This window comes from Saccostrea echinata, unplaced genomic scaffold (genome assembly GCF_033153115.1).
Source record: "Saccostrea echinata isolate AGI-Se365-2 ecotype Australia unplaced genomic scaffold, CSIRO_AGI_Sech_v1 ptg000023l, whole genome shotgun sequence".
NCBI classification, from domain to species: Eukaryota; Metazoa; Mollusca; class Bivalvia; order Ostreida; family Ostreidae; genus Saccostrea; species Saccostrea echinata.
The window spans coordinates 3,192,578-3,212,868 of NW_026889772.1; the positions used below are offsets into that span (position 1 = coordinate 3,192,578).

General features: G+C 35.4%; 1 protein-coding gene across 1 annotated transcript in view; it reads left to right on the forward strand.

Moving 5' to 3' along the window:
- LOC133191081 (nuclear pore membrane glycoprotein 210-like) overlaps nt 1–20,291 on the forward strand; it is a 32,893-nt gene extending 12,602 nt beyond the window's left edge. The window contains exons 10-43 of the mRNA XM_061326766.1: nt 159–299; nt 411–563; nt 1,521–1,626; nt 1,853–1,936; nt 2,158–2,303; nt 2,540–2,651; nt 3,727–3,786; nt 4,571–4,691; nt 4,879–4,978; nt 5,208–5,406; nt 5,634–5,740; nt 5,854–5,958; nt 6,095–6,196; nt 6,675–6,803; nt 7,158–7,285; nt 7,838–7,976; nt 8,091–8,153; nt 8,834–9,013; nt 9,213–9,293; nt 9,618–9,749; nt 9,930–10,085; nt 10,228–10,319; nt 10,813–10,984; nt 11,117–11,289; nt 11,369–11,453; nt 11,913–12,045; nt 12,642–12,775; nt 13,658–13,781; nt 13,949–14,095; nt 14,233–14,486; nt 15,860–16,079; nt 16,466–16,582; nt 18,605–18,733; nt 19,028–20,291. Coding sequence (XP_061182750.1) covers nt 159–299; nt 411–563; nt 1,521–1,626; nt 1,853–1,936; nt 2,158–2,303; nt 2,540–2,651; nt 3,727–3,786; nt 4,571–4,691; nt 4,879–4,978; nt 5,208–5,406; nt 5,634–5,740; nt 5,854–5,958; nt 6,095–6,196; nt 6,675–6,803; nt 7,158–7,285; nt 7,838–7,976; nt 8,091–8,153; nt 8,834–9,013; nt 9,213–9,293; nt 9,618–9,749; nt 9,930–10,085; nt 10,228–10,319; nt 10,813–10,984; nt 11,117–11,289; nt 11,369–11,453; nt 11,913–12,045; nt 12,642–12,775; nt 13,658–13,781; nt 13,949–14,095; nt 14,233–14,486; nt 15,860–16,079; nt 16,466–16,582; nt 18,605–18,733; nt 19,028–19,203 — 4,500 coding nt within the window. The 3' untranslated portion in view covers nt 19,204–20,291. The remainder of the gene's footprint in view (nt 1–158; nt 300–410; nt 564–1,520; nt 1,627–1,852; nt 1,937–2,157; nt 2,304–2,539; nt 2,652–3,726; nt 3,787–4,570; nt 4,692–4,878; nt 4,979–5,207; nt 5,407–5,633; nt 5,741–5,853; nt 5,959–6,094; nt 6,197–6,674; nt 6,804–7,157; nt 7,286–7,837; nt 7,977–8,090; nt 8,154–8,833; nt 9,014–9,212; nt 9,294–9,617; nt 9,750–9,929; nt 10,086–10,227; nt 10,320–10,812; nt 10,985–11,116; nt 11,290–11,368; nt 11,454–11,912; nt 12,046–12,641; nt 12,776–13,657; nt 13,782–13,948; nt 14,096–14,232; nt 14,487–15,859; nt 16,080–16,465; nt 16,583–18,604; nt 18,734–19,027) is intronic.

Here is a 20,291-nt window from a genome sequence, read left to right on the forward strand (position 1 = left end):
TGACATGATCAGGATGGATAATTATAGAGATAATATTGTATTTCACTGTACTGTTTAGACTTTAGGATGATACAGACTCTGAGATAGAAGTTAACCCTGCTGTAAAAGGCTCGCGTTCTGTAGAGATTATAATGTGTATGTCATTAATTTGACTTTAGGACGATACAAAGATAGAAGTTAACCCTGCTGTAAAAAGCTCGCGTTCTGTGGAGATTTTTGATCCAATCAGAGTTAGACCTGAGACCCTTTATTTTCCCTGGGACCCCCACTCACCCACAAGTCACCAGTATAGATTACAGGTAACAAACATTTTCTATACAGAGATTCATTTTAATGCAAGTTAAATGACGTGATTAATTGTGACATGTTATTTTGGGGCCTGTCAGAATATTATGTTTGTCATGTGACAGGTAAAGGGAGGAAGCGGGGAGTATGTCTGGAGCTCGTCTAATGTGGAGACAACCACGGTCAGCGTCAGGGGGGAGATAACGACAGGAAAGAGGGGAGAGGCCACCATCACAGCTGCTGATGCCAAGAACAGGATTCACACCGGGTCAGCCAAGGTATACAAGGGAGATAATACTAGAGTCTAACAGAGAACTTAAGATAATGTAATGAGAAGAATTTATTTAATATGTTTTTTTACTGTACATTGTCAGAGTGGGAAAGCCTAATTTATTTCTGATTATTTACATTTGCAAATATTTTTCTTAGATGAACCTATTGAAAAGAAAATATGTTCAATTCTGTATGAACTTATTAGGGGGTCAGAGGTCAAGGCTTGACCGAATCACACAGCGAGATCATATCTTGTCTACATATTTCTGTCACGTTGACACTGGTTTCGGAACTTCTAAGCCGTCAAAGCGATGAAAAAGATAAAATATGTTTTTTTTTTGTTCAACAAATGATCATTATTTCTGTCTTTGGTGTGAAAAATGTTTATAATTAGCCTAAAATCATGCTCACCTTTTTACCCCGAAATTCCTTTGAAGGTTTGTAAACTTAAGACAATATCACCGCTTTTAACTTCATATATAAAGAACTCATACAATAATAATAAGTTTATTCTCAATAGCGATCACAGTTTTTTCATTATGAATAGATATTTCCTGATCTGGACCGCTGAACATCAATGTAAGTATTCAAATGTTGGAGCGAGGCAAACTCTCAAGACCAAACAGCTTCTAGGTCATTGCGCATCACAACATAACAATACGGCAGGCCATTCGTGTAATAAATACAGTTCTTTTCAAAATATTCGTCTCAAATGTAAATAAAAGTAATAAACAACAATGTTAAAAAGTTCACTGGGAAATGAACTTGGTTGGTACGTGATCAAATCTTCTAAGAAGTCCTTCGGGCTTCACAGGATTTGATCACGTGACCAACCAAGTTCATATCCCAGAGAACTTTTTAACATTGTTGTTTATTTCTTAAATATCTTGTACATACATGTACATGTATTAACAGTACATATACATGTATTAACAAAATCTTCAATAATTTATGTATTTTAGGTGTTTGTTTTGCCACCAGAAGACATGAAATTTGTCCCAAAGCATGTGGAGGCAGAGGTGGGATCCGAGTTAGATATGCCACTCTCTGTGTTTGGACGGCACCAAGGTTACATTTATTACATTTCACTGTATTTAGTACATCTGAACCAAGATTCTGTAACTGAGAAGGAACCGTATAAATATTAAGCCAGAATTAGAATGCTATGCCAGTAAATTCTTCATACCAGTTCATAACTTTAATGTGTTTCTGTTTGGAAAGTAATGTTTCTTGTATGGAGTTGTGGAAAGCATGTACTTGTATATCAATATTTAAACAATTTTCTTCATTTCAGGAAAACTATTCCCTTTCAATGATTGTCGCAGAATGAAGGTCAACATTTCTTTCTCTGATCCAACAGCCTTCCAACTGAACAGAGGTAGATACTTCTAACACGTGAATGAGAATTCACTCACAACTGAACAGAGGTAGATAGTTCTAACCCATGAATGAGAATTCACTCACAGTACATGGACATGTAATTAATGTTTTACCAGTTTAAACTTTTCTTACAAAATAGGTATGCACATGAACTTGCTGGAATTTTCCATTATAAAATAATTTTAAAAACCATGTGTAGTGTGCTTTTTTTTATTGCAGTTTCTTTGTCACTTCCTGAGGAGGGGTGCTGTTCATTAAGACTGAAGGCAGTACAGCGAGGTCACACGGTCGTCCTCGCCAGTTACACATCCCGGGGGATAGATCTGTCTGCCTCTGTCACCATAGCAGCTTATGATCCACTCATGGTAGATATGTTTGGATTCTCAGCAGCATTTTTATATTTAGGTGTAATTCACAGTCTGTCGAGCATAAATACTGAGAACATCTTAAACCTCTTTGTCTTCAATATGAAAAATAAATACAAATTGTATATGGAAAGAGATGATATGAACAATTGTTTATTGAAAGTGATGATATGAATTACAAATTTAGATAGAAGTAAATTAATTGTCTTAGACGTATTCTTTATTCTTTACTTCAGCCTGTTGATCCAGAGAAGGTTGCAGTGATAGCTGTAGGATCTAGGAAGGAACTGATCTTTAAAGGGGGACCTCAGCCCTGGGTCATAGACTCACTCAAGTACTTCCAAGATTGTAAGTAACTCACAGCCCTGAAAATCACTGAAGTATGAAGATTGTACATGTAAGTCATTTTACCCTGGGTCATATACTCACTCAAGGACTTCCAAGATTGTAATTAACTTACAGCCCTGAAAATCATGGGTCATATACTCACTCAAGGACTTCTCAACTATATGTACTTCCAATATTGTAACTAACTCACAGCCCTGAAAATCACTCAAGTATGAAGATGTAAGTCATTTTATTTTGGATTATAGACTCGCTTAATTACTTCCAAGACTGTAAGCAACTCTCAGTCCAACACTGTAAGTTGTTCTTGGCCCTGGTTCTCAGTCCAACACTGTAAGTTGTTCTTGGCCCTGGTTCAAAGAATAGCTTAAGTTAGTGTTGCTCTTTTCCTCAAACACAGGATCGATATTTAATACCCTGTTCACACAAATGCTCATTAAATTTTTAATTTGCAGTAAATTTATGCAAAGTAAAATAATGCAAATTAATTTGTTTTGAATTAGATAGCATTGAAATGACTGTGAATAGGAAGTTAACTATTGGCATTAATATTTTATAATACAAATTAAGACTATTATGAGGTCACATGCAGATTAAGTCACCTTCTACAGAGCAGCTATACATCTAATATATCATAGTCTTTGTAAACATTTAAAGTGATTAACATTATTTTTCTTTGTTTTTACTCAAATCTAGCAAAGTACCCATATCTGGCCACCAGCATATGGCTTATGACTTAATTTTGCTATTTTGCATGCAGCATTTAGTTTGAATTAGGTACACTTAGTGTTCACACTTAAGTAATGCATTGCAATTTGATGTGCAGTAAATTAATAAGAATTAAACTAATTTGCTTTAAATTCTCTGTGTGAACATGGTTCAGATTTAAATTCACAGCTACTTATGTTTAATTCTAATTAAATTGTCTGTGTGAATGGGGCATAAGGTGTATACATGTAAATCTATTTCACCCATATACATTGTACATGTACTAATTTTTGCATCTCCTCCCCGTAAGCTGTAAATTTATACTACCAGTAATGAAGCCTTCATTCTTTATGTAATTCTCTTCATTTAGTGACCAGTACCAACTCAGCTGTTACAAAGGTCCAAAAAGTGAAAATTCTTGGAAACAATCGTAAGTAAACATTGTATCATGTGTATATTTCAGAATTTAACAAGAGAGGCTTGTAATTCTGAAATGAATTAAACATGCTGTAAAACCAGGTGTCTTTTAAAGACCGTTTTCTCACCAACTCTTCACTGCTGTCTTAGTGATTAAGTGCTAAGAAGGAATGTTTTTTTTTGTTTGGTTGGTTGGTTGGTTGCTTTTTTTTTGGCAAAAGAATTTGCTTTTTATGAAAAAAACACATGCAGTATGGTCTGGATCTGCATAAGCATAATTTATTTTTGGTTCTCATAACACCTTATTAATGTGTCTGTGTCTGCCAGGCATGCCTGACTATGTGTTAAAAATGATAACATGTTGGTTTAAGTAAGTAAGTCAAATTTATTTATAGTCGGACTATTACAGATAAGAAGAAACATATGCTATGAAGCTCTTTAATCGACTAGTTAGTCACGTAAAACATACATAAACAAACATGCATAAAATGTACATGAACATATGAACACACTTACATATAAGCAAATGCATAAAATGTACATGTACATATAAAACACTCTAGAAACATATAAGACATATACATGTATAAACACAATTAAGACAAACGTATATATAAAACAAAGACCCACCAGAAACATGACACATACAAAAACACGTAAGACAGAACATAGATATATAAAAAGAAGCTTCTGATAGGGCTTAAAAGACAGTCACTTGACCTACTCAAATTGTTGGTCACTTCTTTATTTAGTTAAAGACAATAATGTTCTGATTTTTAGAGATTTGTTAATTTTAGGTGGTTTCCATCATTTTTATGCGACGTGTGTTGACTTTGGGGAGCAGGTCATGACCCTGAGAGTAGGTAACAATAAGACAACGACCAATCAATATCCGGCAGTCGCTGAGGCCTCAATAAGGTCAGTGTGTGTGTGTGTGATAGAAAAAAAAGTAGTTGTAAGACTATGTACTCTTGTCTCTTTTATTTAACTGACTTACGATTCTAAAATGATTTTTATATTATGAGTACTAAACAACATGGTTAATAATTTGTTAACATCTTTTATGTTTTGATATAATCATCAAGTTTCAACTAATTATGTGCAGGTTGAGTTGTTCTGAACCAGTGGGTTTACAGCTCCACCCAGATCTGAAGTACCCTGAGAATCTCCCTCCCTGTCCTGTAACAAGGGAGCAAGGCATCGCAGTAAGTACCCAGAAAATCCCCCTCCCTGCCCTGTAACAAGGGAGCAAGGCATAGCAGTAAGTACCCAGAAAATCCCCCTCCTCCTATTCTATTACAATGGAGCAAAACATAGCAGTTATATCCCTGGTACATGAATGATGCTTAACATTTGGAACTTGCTTATTATTAAATAGTCATACTCTGAATATCATTAAAATTGTGGTTTTACTGAGTACATGCATACTTACAGATCCCAGTCCACTGTCAGCGGAATTTAGACATCCTCGTCACGGTCACCGACTCCTTCGGGAGGAAGTTTGACAATTTCTCCTCCCTGGACTTTCAGTGGTCAGTGTCTGACCAGTCTCTGGCCACTCTGGACAATTCTGTGGACAGCTCCATACAGATCTCTACCATATCCAGCAAGGAAGGCTTTAATTATGTCAAATGTAAGTTGTGCATGTTTTCTCTACAATAATTGAATATACTAGTTGATCATACACATTAGATTTATATCAACACAGAAAAATTAGCAGAGATTGTTAAACAAACAAAATATTTGTAAACTTAATGTAACTTTTATAATACAGCTATGTAGGTACATGTAATTATTGTTGGAAGTTTGTTTGAGAAGTGTCCTTTTTTACCCTCACAATAACAGAAGTTCTATTTTCAGATTACCGAGGCCTTGTACCTCAAGGTCGACCTGGATTTGTTGTTATCACGGCCTCCATCAACTCTTACCTGGAGAGACACCTCAGAATGGCGGGATCTCCAATATCAGTAATCACACTCTTATCTCAGTATTTGTCAGTTCTTAATTACATCGCTATAACTGATCCTCATCAGATGTTTGATCTGGGAGTATTTAGTACACATTATGTTTGATATTTCAGACCAGAATCCATCCTAAGATAAGCCGATCCCTGGAGCTGAAGCTCGTAGAGGAAGTCATTGTAAAACCAGACATCATCTCGCTGTTTAATCACCCATCTAACACGGTAGGTTTGGTGTTTAATGTTGGTTTACAATAAATAGATCAATCTGTTCATTTTCATGAAGTGGTCATTATCATTTCAATGTGACTATATGTAGTTATATTGTAGGAATCACATTTTCCTATCTTTATTCTTTCAGTACACTGTGGACATACAGAAAGGTTCCGGATTTTTCCATGTAATCCCTGATCAAGCAGGGGTTGTGAATCTAGACTATACTGATAAAACTAAACAAATGCAGGTAACTGTAATACATACATGTATGCATATGGATTAAAAAAAGAATTGTGTTAGGAGTAATTGTATGGATTTTGGCTTGCCTGAGAGTAGGTCAATTGATGATTAAGAAATAGTGAAATTAAGATGGACCAGAAATGAGAATTGTGAATGTTATATTACATGTAAGAAAAATATACAAAGCTGAAAATTTGCATTTGAATGAATTCAACCATTCTCATGATGTGTAGAAATTTGTTATTGCAGCTCTCCACATATTGTATTTATTTCTGTATAATTTTGTTATTGCGGCTCTCCACATATTGTGTAGATTTCAGTATAATTTTGTTATTGCGGCTCTCCACATATTGTATAGATTTTAGTATAATCTTGTTATTGCAGCTCTCCACATACTGTATAGATTTCAGTATAATTTTGTTATTGCGGCTCTCCACATATTGTGTAGATTTCAGTGTATGTGATTGAGGCTGTCTTTTATTCAGGTAGTTCCTGTGGCTGATGGTTCTATGAAGGTCACGGTGTATGACCTTTGTGTTTACGTTCGACACCCTCCCACGGCCACCATATTCGTGTCAGGTGTAGGTAGTGTGGAACTTTCCGTGACAGAAAAGGTATAAGTAATGGATGAGCTGAACACTATCAATATAAGTGTAATGTTTATTGTATCATGTTAGCAATTTATCCTTAAAAATTAGTATATAATGTATGTAAAAATAATTATAGCGATTTTTTTATTGCCAAGAAAAATATCTCTTAAGCTGATGCAGAATGAATTGTATGTAAAATTTTAGCAAAATCAACATTGTCACTAATAATTCCAAAATTGAGTTCTCCCTAAAAATTCTACTTATACAGTATGTAATCTGCTGGTGTACAGGAACTTTTTTCTGGTATAAAAATTTAACATGGTTGTATTAATTTATCAATGAGCATTTCATCTACTTATCCTTGACTACTTTTTGTAGGTTGAAGTCAATAAAGAAGCCAAGGTCAAGGTTAGAGTTATGGATGCCCACGGAAAACCCCTGCAGGCCAGCTTCTTTAGATTAATGGGGTTAAAATTGATTCCCACCTCTAATATTATCACCATCAGGTATTTATTAACATGTAATCTGTAATCATAAGAAGATGTAAACATAGAAAATCTATTTCAATCATGTAAATGTTATGTCTGTTTTCATGGAATTTTGCTGTCTCAGTAGTTACATCTTTTCTGAATGTATTGGTCCTTTGTAGCTCATTTCGAGTGAAATTTAGATAAGCATTTGCAACCAAACTTGCAGTGATGATGCCTCTAGGATGTATACAGCAGTCTTGCTTCAGATATTATATTTTTTCCACATATGTAACTCAAATGCTGTAATGATAAAATCAGATTTTACATCTTACTGAATGATTTGAAACTTGAATTACATGTGGATTAAAATTTTTGAGTGATTAATAATATTTACATTTTTAAAACGCACACATATATGTAAATGTAGCATTTTAATACAAGCTTTTAGATTGCATTAAGTGTTGATTAGAAATGTTATCAGAACTGTGAATTGGACCATGTGAAAATAAATTGCAGTTCTGTTGTTAATTTTTTGTACGTACATTAAGGTATGTAATTGGAATTTTAATAAGACTGTCTTTTCCTCAGAAAAGACAAAGATCAGAGAGATGAACTCTTCACTGAGTACTACATCATGCATGGAGCACAAGTTGGTCACACTTCACTGGTTGCTGAGGCTCATCCCAGTCATGCTGTAGTGATCAAGAGTCTATCAAGACCAGTAGAAGTCGGTATAATTCTGCTACAGTCAGATTTATTTTAATATGAGTTTTCAGTTTACACACCCGATATTAGAGTAATGGATTTATACTGAAGTACTCGGTCTTTTGTCTACGCACAGGTTTTCCCACCACTCCAGTTAATTCCTAGGAATATTACAATGATAATTGGGGCCAAGTTTCAGGTGAGTTTGGGTCATTGCAGACAAATTTTAAGAGCCATGCTTCAGAGAATTTTTTGAAATGTGTTGTTTTTTGTTTTGTTTTGTTTTTTTTTTTGAGTGTGTGTGTGTTTTAATAAGATTTTCAGGAATGTTTTGTGTATATATATGTTCACATAAATTGTGTAATTTAAAGTATTTTGAAATTGACCCCATAAATAACATATTAATTATATAGAGAAGCCTCTTACAATAAGTTCCTCTGTGTCACATATAATCACTAAGAAGTACAAAATACTGTAAATTCCTTATTTTACGCGAGTACTTAATATCGCGAAATGACCCAAGGGCGTCAAATCGCGAGAACAATAATTCGCGAATCGGTGATTTATCTAGAGATTTTACATACATAAAAGCACCATAAAAATAAAAGTGAGTAATTTTATTTCGCGATTGGTGCTTCTCGTGTAATTACGCGATAATTTATTCCTCGCGTATATTTAGGAATCTACAGTATCTGGTTATCAGCTGAACACAATGAATAACTTGTATAATGATCTGGTTTTAACTGATTTGTTATAATTTTTACATTATGGCACTGTATTCATTTTGTAAATTTTTCTGTAGTACTTTAATTGATGACCTTTATCCTTTGTATCTTTTCTATAACACTTTGATGACCTTTAACCTTTGTATTTTTGAAGGTACTCAGTAAAGGAGGCCCCACCCCCCAATGTACAGTACTGTTCTCCATCAAGGACAGTCGTATTGCAGACGTGTCAAGCAGTGGTCTGCTGGATGCCCAGAACCTCGGGACGACGAGGGTGTTAGGTCAGGCTGTGGGTCAGGACCCAGAGACAGGAGAAACTATTATATACTCTCAGGTAAATTATATACACACAGGAGAAAACATTATATACTCTCAGGTAAATTATATATACACGGAGGAGAAACCATTATATACTCTCAAGTAAATTATATATACACACAGGAGAAACCATTGTATACTCTCAGGTGAATTATATACAGACAGGTAATATATAATTTAAGTATATGTATAAGTTTTTGTGTGTTCATTATCAGGATGAAGTAACAGTGAATGTAGTAGAGCTGTCTGGGATCAGAATTCACTCAGCTTTGTCCAGGATGCAAACAGGGACCAAGGTAAGTACCTCATCACGGCCACACTATTTACACTGTAAAGTACAGTTATACATATCAAGCTGGTTCAATGAAGAATTGAAGGATTCAATTTTGCAGTTTATTCTACTATAAAAACATACTGAGTTAGTATATTATGAAAATTTGTCTACACATTTGTTTATACATAGTGTGTTTTATGATTTGAAGTTCCTTGTTTACATGTACATATTTTTTTGTTTTGATATTAAAGTTTTGTTTTTATACTTAGTTGATACATGTATGAAGACGAGCAGTGGTGTATAAATACTTAAATACTTGTATGCTCTGACTAATTTTATTTTTTAGATGCCCCTGTATGCAATTGGTCTGTCAGAACATGAGACCCCGTTCACTTTTGGCAGTGCCATGCCCCCTCTGGTTTTCACATGGTTCATTAACAATAAGGATGTTATACAGCTACAGAATGTCTTCCATAAGGTCTGATCTCAGTTTAAACAAGTCAAACAGTTTTACATGTATATATATAATACAAGATCTCAATAGTCATTTCTCTTACATTCATCTCTAAATGAGGATGAGAACATAAAATTAAAGAAAGCAGTGGGATCAATATTCAAATTTATTGAATTTATTTATAAGTTGTTCTTGCATTTATAGACTGGTCTGAAGTCCCCAGCAGAGAGTGACTTTGCTCGTCAACTGGTGGCCATTTCAGCTGGACAAGTTACCGTCAAACTGACAGTTAGACCCCATTTAACCTCTAGGTCACAGATCAAAGGTCACAGAACACTGACAGATGAGCTGCAGGTGGAGGTATGCAGTGTAGATTTTATACTGTTTATAATCAAAGGGTGCATAAAATGCAAGATATACATGGAAATATGAAAGTCTTTTTTTAAAAAAGTGAAATTGATAAAGAAGGACTTTTGTAACTTTTCATCCTTCTGCTTTATAGGTTTTTGAAAAGTTAGCAGTCATAAGCCCAAAGGTCTGTGATGGGAGAATTCTGTTGACTCCAAACACAGAAGCTGTCATCAAAACTAACAGGTTACTAGTCTCTGTCTCATAGTTATTCAATCAAATGGGTAAAAAATAGGGATGTCAGTCAATAGTTGATTAATCCTTGTTCCCATCAATTATTGATTGAACAATTATTTTAAAATAGGATTTTTGACAAAATTTTGAATAACCAGTTAATATTCATACAAATTAGAATAGATGCCCTGCATTAGTAAAAGGTATTGAAGATGTTCAAATGAGTTCACTGATCAATTGATCAGAGATTAATTATTATATTGTAACAGGTTAATAATTTTATTGCTTTTTCATTAAGAAATGCATGTACCTGTTTTACATGTAAATACAGCTGTATGTGTGACCATAATGAAGGTGCATTACATGTACATGTACATACAGCTGTATGTTTGACCATAATAGATGTGCATTACATGTACATGTACTTATAGCTGTATGTGTGACCATAATGAACCCTCATTACATGTGCATATATATACAGAGTTTTATGATATGCTCTCACTAGGGATGGCTCTGCTAAGATGAGTTATCAAGTGATATCCCTGGAGGATCCAAGCCCTGTGACAGTGGGGGAGGGAGGATTACTGTCCAGTGGTCCACTCACCGGACAGGTGGCGCTACACGTCACATCTCAGGAGGAGTTTGGTACCAATCAGACCCTGGTATTACTAGTCAAGGTAAACAGAGAGAAAATCAGATAAACAAAAGTTAGAATACAGAAAGGGATTCTTAATGGAAAGTATGATTTAAACAATCAAAATGAAACATTTACACCATTATAGATGAACTGATTTGTGTTTTTGTTGTAGGTGAAACCTGTCTCTTACTTAATGATAAACTCTGACCTGTCCTTGAGCACAGCTGAAGGTTACATCAAAAGCATTCCTGTGGGGACAATCTTAACCTTAACAATAACTTACCATGACAACGTAGGAGAACAATTTTATGCCACCAATGTCCAGATGAGATATCGCTGTAGCAGGTGCTCGACTTTTTATGATCAGAGACATTTTGTTTGTTATTTATTATTTTTTCACATTTAACACTATTGTATTCCATAGATATGACCTTGTTCACATAAAACATGGATCTGAGAATGACACATTGGTTGTCAAGGCAGCAGAAATCGGACAGACCATACTCAAGGTTAGAATATTAAAACATGAGACTGAGCTTCTACATGTATCTCTTAAAGACAATTTGGCTTACTTATTTTTGTATATTTCATTGTAAGTTTCTCAAAGCTATTTACATGTACATGTATGCTGGCTAATATTCATGGAGGATATTTGACAATGATTTAGTGTTGATAAAAGTATGCATTCCTTGAAGAGAATATTCCTGTAGATGGAGTGAAGTATGTTATATGTAACATGTTTGATATCAGACTCTAACATTTGATATCAGACTCTAACATTTGATATCAGACTGTAATGTTTGATATCAGACTGTAATGTTTGATATTGGACTGTAACATTTGATATCAGACTGTAATGTTTGATATCAGACTGTAATGTTTGATATCAGACTCTAACATTTGATATCAGAACTGTAATGTTTGATATCAGACTGTAATGTTTGATATCAGACTGTAACGTTTGTCAGGTTTGGGATCAGAGGAACCCCTGGCTAGCTGACTACATCAACATCCCTGTAGACTATGTCATCACACCATCCAAGGTCACAATGACCCTGGGGACAGTCGTCTGCTTCAAAGCCCCCCTCGTCTCTACCACGGGTAAGTCTCAGTGTCACATGTTTTACCTTTTATCTTGTTTTTATCAGGAGGAGTGTGTAGTATTTTTCTTTGATAATGTACTTGTAAATCCATGATACATGTATGTGTGAACAATCCATAGCTGAGATACGATTTGATAGAGGGTTTTTTTGAGTTTTACTAATTTGACCTTTTTTATGCTTCCTTGGGAAGAAGGGAGGGCATATTGCTTTGCTGCTGTCGGTCGGTCTGTCTGTCTGTCGGTCTACCAACAGTTTCCATTCATTTTCTTCGCAGAGGTTTCACATACTGAAATGAAATTTGGTATACAGATTTATCATAAGAAATCTAGGTCAAGTTCTGTTTTAAGGACAAATGAGCAATTTTTGACAGAGTTATGCTCCTTGGACTTCAAAAAATTTTAATTATTTGCAGTTTTGGTTCATTTTCTGAAATAGAATTTGGTATACAGATTTATCATAAAAATATTTAGGTCAAGTTCTATTTTGGGTGCAATCGAGCAGTTTTTGGCAGAGTTAAGCCCCTTGGACTTAGAAAAATTCCAATTTTTGGGGGGGGTGAGCATGAGTGTTTCACAAACATCTCTTGTTTATTAGGTCATTCTGGTGTCTGGCAGAGTAGAAATAAAGTGATTGATGTAGACAAGAATTCTGGGATTGGAACAGCAGATACGATAGGCCATCACCTGGTGGAGTATACATTGACACAGGACGTCACCACCTACACAGAGGTAAGTCATGTCACCACCTACATAGGACAATACCACCTACACAGGACTCACCACCTACTTCGGATGTCACCACATACTTCGGATGTCACCATGTACACAGAGGTAAGTAATGTCACTACCTACATAGGACATCACCACCGACACAGAGTTAAGTCTATATTTCACCACCTACACAGGACTTCACTACCTACAAAGGATGTCACCACCTACATAAGACGTCACCATCTACACAGAGGTAAGTAATGTCACCACCTACACAGGACATCACCACTGACAGAGGTAAGTCTATATCACCACCTACACAGGACTCACCACCTGCACAGGACTTCACTACCTACACAGGATGTCACCACCTACAGAGGACGTCACCACCAACACAGAGGTAAGTAATGTCACCACCTACATAGGACATGACTACCGACACAGAGTTAAGTCTATATTCACCACCTACACAGGACTTCACTACCTACAAAGGATGTCACCACCTAAAAGGGATGTCACCACCTACACAGGACTTCACCACCCACACATAGGTATGAAGTCACAACCTGCACAGAATTTAACCACCTACACAGAGGTAAGTACCACCTACAGGTATCATCTACACAAGACATCACCTCTGAATGGAGTACACAATGTGTAGGAAAGTAACCTTTATTGTACATTGAGGTATGTAAATTTCACCACCAACAAAGATAGTACCACCTGCCAGAGTACACTGAAATAGTGTTCATCTTCTTAGCTGCAGTAAACTCAACAAAAGCAAAATTACAGAGATACAGGATCTTGTGTGACATTTCATAAAATGTTCAGTGTTAATTAATTAGTGTATTCCATGCTGCCTCCCTATATTTAAGTTAAGTACTTGCTGTATTTTATCAGGTGACTGTCACACCCATTGATCAGCTGACTGTCGATGACTCCTGGTCGTTTCTCACAAATGTCAAGAATCGCCTGACAGAGTACTTTATCCAAGTGTCCTTGAACTCCAACTCAGAGGTTATAGGTAATAATAACTATCACCTTAACTATTGCTTAGATGTTTTTTCCTAGTTATTATTACATGTTTTGACTTAACCATCATATAAGTTAAGTTTTAAATATATCTCATGAAGACAGTATTGTCACCATGTAAATAAAAGAGTTAAGTCAGTTTTGCATTAAATTTTTTAGGGGAGAATTGCACTGGTGAGATTCAGGCTAGAAACTTTCAGTCTAGTTTTGTTCCTATCACCTGTGAACTAGAGTTCTCTTCCACTGTCAATGGTCTGACTATTGCCGATCTTTTCCAAGTGTCGGCTACATTCAGCTCCAAGAAAGGTTAGAGAATCCATGATTATTGTAAAAATAGGATTATACAAAGGCTTATGCAGTTACATGCAATTGCAATAGAAGATTATCTTTAGTTAATCATCAGCTTTTATATATTAATTTTCCAAAAAATATTTTTTTTTTAGGAAAGTATGGATGTCTGTTGAAAAAGTTACACCCCGAGACATTAGTTCAACAGATTAGTACCATGTCTATTGACCTTCAGTTATTTGTGCTGGTTCCCAGTTTGGAGAACCAGCCTGCAGTGAGGGCACCAGTCAAAAAGTACCAGTATCTGCCTCCATTTTATGTCCACAACTCGGACGTGTCCTTGTCAACAGCAGCACCTCTCTCCTCCATCAGAGTGTCCACCATTCCAGATCTGTCCTCATGTATACAGGTAACTCAAAATGTTTATTCTAGATCTGCCCTCATGTATGCAGGTAACTTATAACATATATTCCAGTTCTGTCGTCATGTATACAGGTAACTCATAACGTATATTCCAGATCTGTCCTCATGTACACAGGTAACTCATAACATATATTCCAGATCTGTCCTCATGTATACTGGTAACTCATAACGTATATTCCAGACCTGTCCTCATGTATACAGGTATAAACTCAGGACAGAGGGGGGCTACTATAAAATTACTTATTTTCAAGGGGTCAAACTTTCATGCTTTGAAGAAAAATATTGGGATTCGATTTTGTAGTTGAAGAAGCATAATATTGTAAGAACTGCGAACGATAGTATTGTTCTCCCGCCTACCTGAAAGTCAATTTTCAAAAGTTAACACATTTGAATGATTTTTCATATCTATATAGATATTTATATGAATTTTCATAAAACATTACTTCTTTGGGAAAACAAAGAGAGATGAATCTATGATTTTGGTAAAACTCTTGTTTTTCACTATAGAAATCAACGGAAAACAGAAAATATTTTTAAAATATCCCCCCCCCCCATGAAACAAAAAATCCTTTTTACAGGTAATATGGACTGTCATTTCACAATTTAATACCAAAGGTTTTTGTGTTTCACGGGAGGAAACATATGTTTACAGACAAAAACCACAAAAATGCTTATTTTTTCACCAATTTCAAAGGGGTTTACAACTAAAACATTGTATTTTATTAATAACATATGTTTAATTTTATATGAGTAAAACATAAGAATAGATTTAAGGAACATTCATTCATATCCAAAAATATTTTAAAATATACTGATGTTTTAAAGCCCGATTTCAATGAAAAATATTGTCTCACCCCCTTATTTAAAGAGGTGGAATTCGGGGTAAATAACTATTTAATACTGGTATTAAAATTATCAGTCAATTACCATTGAACTGTTCTTTGCATTCAACAAAGATTTTGTGGCCAAATTGCCATTAGTATAGAATTAAATGGGTGTAAAATGTAGGCGGGAATCGAGAGTTAGTGTGCATAGTTCTTTGAATATTTTGTGGAGGACCTGAACTTTGTGTCTATTCATACCATGGGGGAAAAAATAATGAAGCTTAAAATTAAAAGAGTGATTTCACAGAACATGTTCCTCTTATTGTCATCCATATACATGTATCTAATATTTTTAATTGACCATGTTTTCTTCTTATATTCAACTTTTCAAAGTAGAAACAAATTAGCATTATACTACATTTATATGCTGATGGTTTTGAAGAAATAATGTTGACTGCTTTATAAGAATGTCTTACAGCTACATATATGTACACCTGTAAATGAAATGTTCTTAATAACCTTGGTATTTCTTCAGGCTGCAGTAAGTGATGAGAGCATTTTAGAGGTCATGACCCCGGAGAAAGACAGCCAATCGGGAATTATTTTGATATTTCCCATAAGGCTTATAGAGTCTGCAGCATTGTGGGATAGAGAGAATGCTGAGAGTCATGTGGAACTGTCCTGTAGAAAGACAGGTCAAAAGGTCAGACTCCCAGTATCGGTCAGGCTGATTGGACAACGACCTGAACAATTTGGTGAGCATTTTACTCAATCATTTGGATGGCTTTTTATCTTTAGAATACTGTAGACATACTCTTTCCACATAGAATTAATTTACCCTATGTAGGTGTCACACCAATTCCACAAATATTTATCACAGCATACTTAAAGTGCATTTAAGACATAATAATGGCAATCCAAGAAATCCTCATAATTTTCTACCTGTGGATGGATCAGATATTGTGATTTCCCGGAATTATGTCCCTGTGGAAGAAGTAAATTTATAGTAAAACAAATAATTTTCATACTCTTTTTTTTTTTATTTTCAAGCTATTATCTTTTTCTCTCAGTGCATTACTGTCTGATGATTTTTATATACACCTTGTGTAATGTTTGACAAGATGCTTTGATCTGTTTGTAGGTTACAGAGGCCGTTCTGTTGGTTGGGGAGCTTTCTTCCTGAACAGCATCAACAACAACCAGTCTCTCTTCTCCTACCTGTTCCTTATCCTAGCCACCGCTGTAGCAGTTCTAGTAGGTCAGTATCCTATCCACAGCTGTAGCAGTTCTAGTAGGTCAGTATCCTATCTACAGTTGTAGCAGTTCTAGTAGGTCAGTATCCTATCCATAGCTGTAGCAGTTCTAGTAGGTCAGTATCCTATCCACAGCTGTAGCAGTTCTAGTAGGTCAGTATCCTAGCCACCGCTGTAGCAGTTCTAGTAGGTCAGTATCCTAGCCACCGCTGTAGCAATTCTAGTAGGTCAGTATCCTAGCCACCGTTGTAGCAGTTCTAGTAGGTCAGTATCCTATCCACAGCTGTAGCAGTTCTAGTAGGTCAGTATCCTAGCCACCGCTGTAGCAGTTCTAGTTGGTCAGTATCCTAGCCACCGCTGTAGCAGTTCTAGTAGGTCAGTATCCTAGCCACAGCTGTAGCAGTTCTAGTAGGTCAGTATCCTAGCCACCGTTGTAGCACTTCTAGTAGGTCAGTATCCTATCTACAGCTGTAGCAGTTCTAGTAGGTCAGTATCCTATCCACAGCTGTAGCAGTTCTAGTAGGTCAGTATCCTATCTACAGCTGTAGCAGTTTTTGTAGGTCTGTATCCTATCCACATCTGTAGCAGTTCTAGTAGGTCAGTATCCTATCCACAGCTGTAGCAGTTCTAGTAGGTCAGTATCCTATCCATCTCTGTAGCAGTTCTAGTATTCAGTATCCTATCTACAGATGTAGCAGTTCTAGTAGGTCAGTATCCTATCTACAGCTGTAGCAGTTTTAGTATGTCTGTATCCTATCCACAGCTGTAGCAGTTCTAGTAGGTCAGTATTCTAGCCACCGCTGTAGCAGTTCTAATAGGTCAGTATCCTAGCCACCGCTGTAGCAGTTCTAGTATTCAGTATCCTATCTACAGATGTAGCAGTTCTAGTAGGTCAGTATCCTATCCACAGCTGTAGCAGTTCTAGTAGGTCAGTATCCTAGCCACCACTGTAGCAGTTCTAGTAGGTCAGTATCCTGTCTACAGCTGAAATGGTTTTTGTAGGTCAGTATAGACTTTCCCTGCCCTCTTAAATGCTCATTTCTATTTTTGCCAATCCAACAGAATTGGAGATATCTGATATGAAGCTTTGACTGCATTTATTTTTGAAGCCATGCTAATGCACCATACAGTGTTAGATAGGCCATAAATGTCTGTGCTATACATTGTATGTGAGGTGTTAGATATAAATCTACACTTTAGCTGTATATGTAGAGATCTGTAAGTACATGTATTAGGCAGGCATTAATATCTCTGTAAGACCTGTGTTGAATTATATCCACTTCAGTTTCTGTTTAGGGGTGTAATAAATCAATGTATTGTGATACAAAGGGTTGTGGATACGATACTTCGATATATAAGATGAAATATCAATAATTTTTTTCAATACTTTCCAAAAGTAGATAATGTGTTATGACATGTTTTGGTCCTTAAATTTGAGTATTTGCATTGCGATATTGTAAAACTGAAGAGAAATCCAATAGAAAAGTCCCTTATTTTCTTGCAATTGGTAAAAAAGGAAGAGTGAAATCTTTATTTTACTTTAATCTTAGTTTCAGAAAGTACCAAAGACTTTTTCCTTCCTTAAAATCAAGAAACCAGCAAATGTAAAAACTTGATATATCATGATATATTGTGATATTTTTCTATAATATTGCGACAAATTTTTCCTTCAGGATGTACAGCCCTGCTTCTGTTGAGTTTGATCAGTCATGCTACATGTATTGGAAAATGAGACTATTGGTTAAAGATTAATGACATGTCATGTCTCTTGAATTATTGTGTATTACCCTTGCGTACTGTACATGAATTATGTACATCATTTGATATCTGATATCTGTATTATAAGCTATTACTGTATGATTGGATCTTGCAACAGCATTTGATATTTTGTTAGCTACCATTACTGTAAGAGTAATTGATATCTGATATATCTATGCTAAATCAGATCTAGTAATAGCATATGATATCTGAAATTGTAAAGGTACCCTTGAATGAATTGATCTTGCTATAAGGTATCTTTATTGTAGGTTACCACTACGTGATTGGACCTCGTTACAAGGCCGCGGCCAGCAGTAACCCAGCCTTCCTCAGACCCGGGGCCGCTGGAGCGGCCACACCCTCCTCACCGGTGTACCCCTCGCCACAATTCTCACCCAGTAAGATCTGTCTTATATTTACTTCTTTTCAGGTCAAGCAACTAATGGATTATTTATTTTATATAATTTGTCAAAAGAGTTATTACTATCGTGCATCACTATTTTGAATATCAATTAGGGAGTTTTTGGAAGTAGATAAACAGAATAAGGAAAATTATTCTCTGATGATAAATTAAGTTGAACAAAAATCAAAATAAATCTTTTTGAATAAAATGATACATGTAAATGCAAACTTTTGTAAATTCCCCTAAATGACCTTGTTTTCTCATTTTAAGGTTTTATTCTAATTTACAGGCCACTCCCCACCCCCATACACAAGCTATGCCTCCCCACTGACAAGTGCAAAATCCCCGATCTTGTGGTCCACAGAGTACCACCCTCAGGATGGAAGCAGTCCCCGCCGGCGGTCCCCTTACAGTAGATCTCCTGGTGTCTCTCCGTCCTTTGGTTCCAGACAAAGTCCATTATAACCATTCCAATAGTAGCCCAACAAATTCCTAGGTTTTCTTAATAAATCTTCATCATCACCATCATCATCACTGAAGTCAAAATATTTTTTCTTGTACGTCCAAACTTGAATGTTTGATGATAAATGCTTACAATGATAAATGAGTGATTGGTGACATCGAAATTTTACTGAGCAGGATTTCATGCTTGTAAAATATTATTTCATTAAGGGTCAATGTTTCAGGAGTGTGTGTGAGGAAAAGAGACAGAGAATTTTGTACCTTTTTGCATAATAGAAGTGTAACAGCAGGCCTGAGTGGCTAAAGACTAAATGTAAGGGGTGAAAGATTTTGTTTGTTTTGTGAGTTTTAGTGATGAATGTCAGTGACTGTGTGTTGTCAATGATTTACAACATTTCTTGTCGTATGTTTATCTTTGTATCTATGGATATTTGCAATGTGTTCATGGTATTATGTATACTTGAATAATTCTTAAGGTCTGTTTTGTTAAATCAGAAGATGTAAAAATGTCTTTCCAAAATGCATATCTAAATACATGTACATGTATGTGTAGAGAAATAGTTGCAGTACTTTGAGATTTTACTTTACTAAATGTGAGGCTGAACTTTAAAATTGTGTTAATTTATACCAAGCATTTAAAAAACGTATTAATAAGTTATAACTCACAAATCAGGAGAGTGTCAAACACTAGTATATTTATGAATAACAGTCTTATCACAAGTGTTCTTGAGTACATTTGTATGTATATTTAAATGCTTAAACATGTTGAAGAATTCAAATTTAAAATGTCGTGAGATAATGTTATACATGTATTGGATAAACAGACTCTTGATAGCTCAGTCTTTGAAGTTCTTGATTTCTTAATCCTATTCTGTACTTGAATTAAGGGTCCTTCACACATGTTCTACTCTTACTGAGTATTACTTTTAACAAACATATCAACCTTTAAATAATGCATCATTTGAAATAGTTGTGTTTAAAAATTATTCATAAATATTAAGAATTTTTTTCCATCCAGTTTTGAAAAGTAGTGCAGTAAGTGTTCTTTTAATCGGAATAAGCTCATAAAACATTATCATCAACTTAATTTT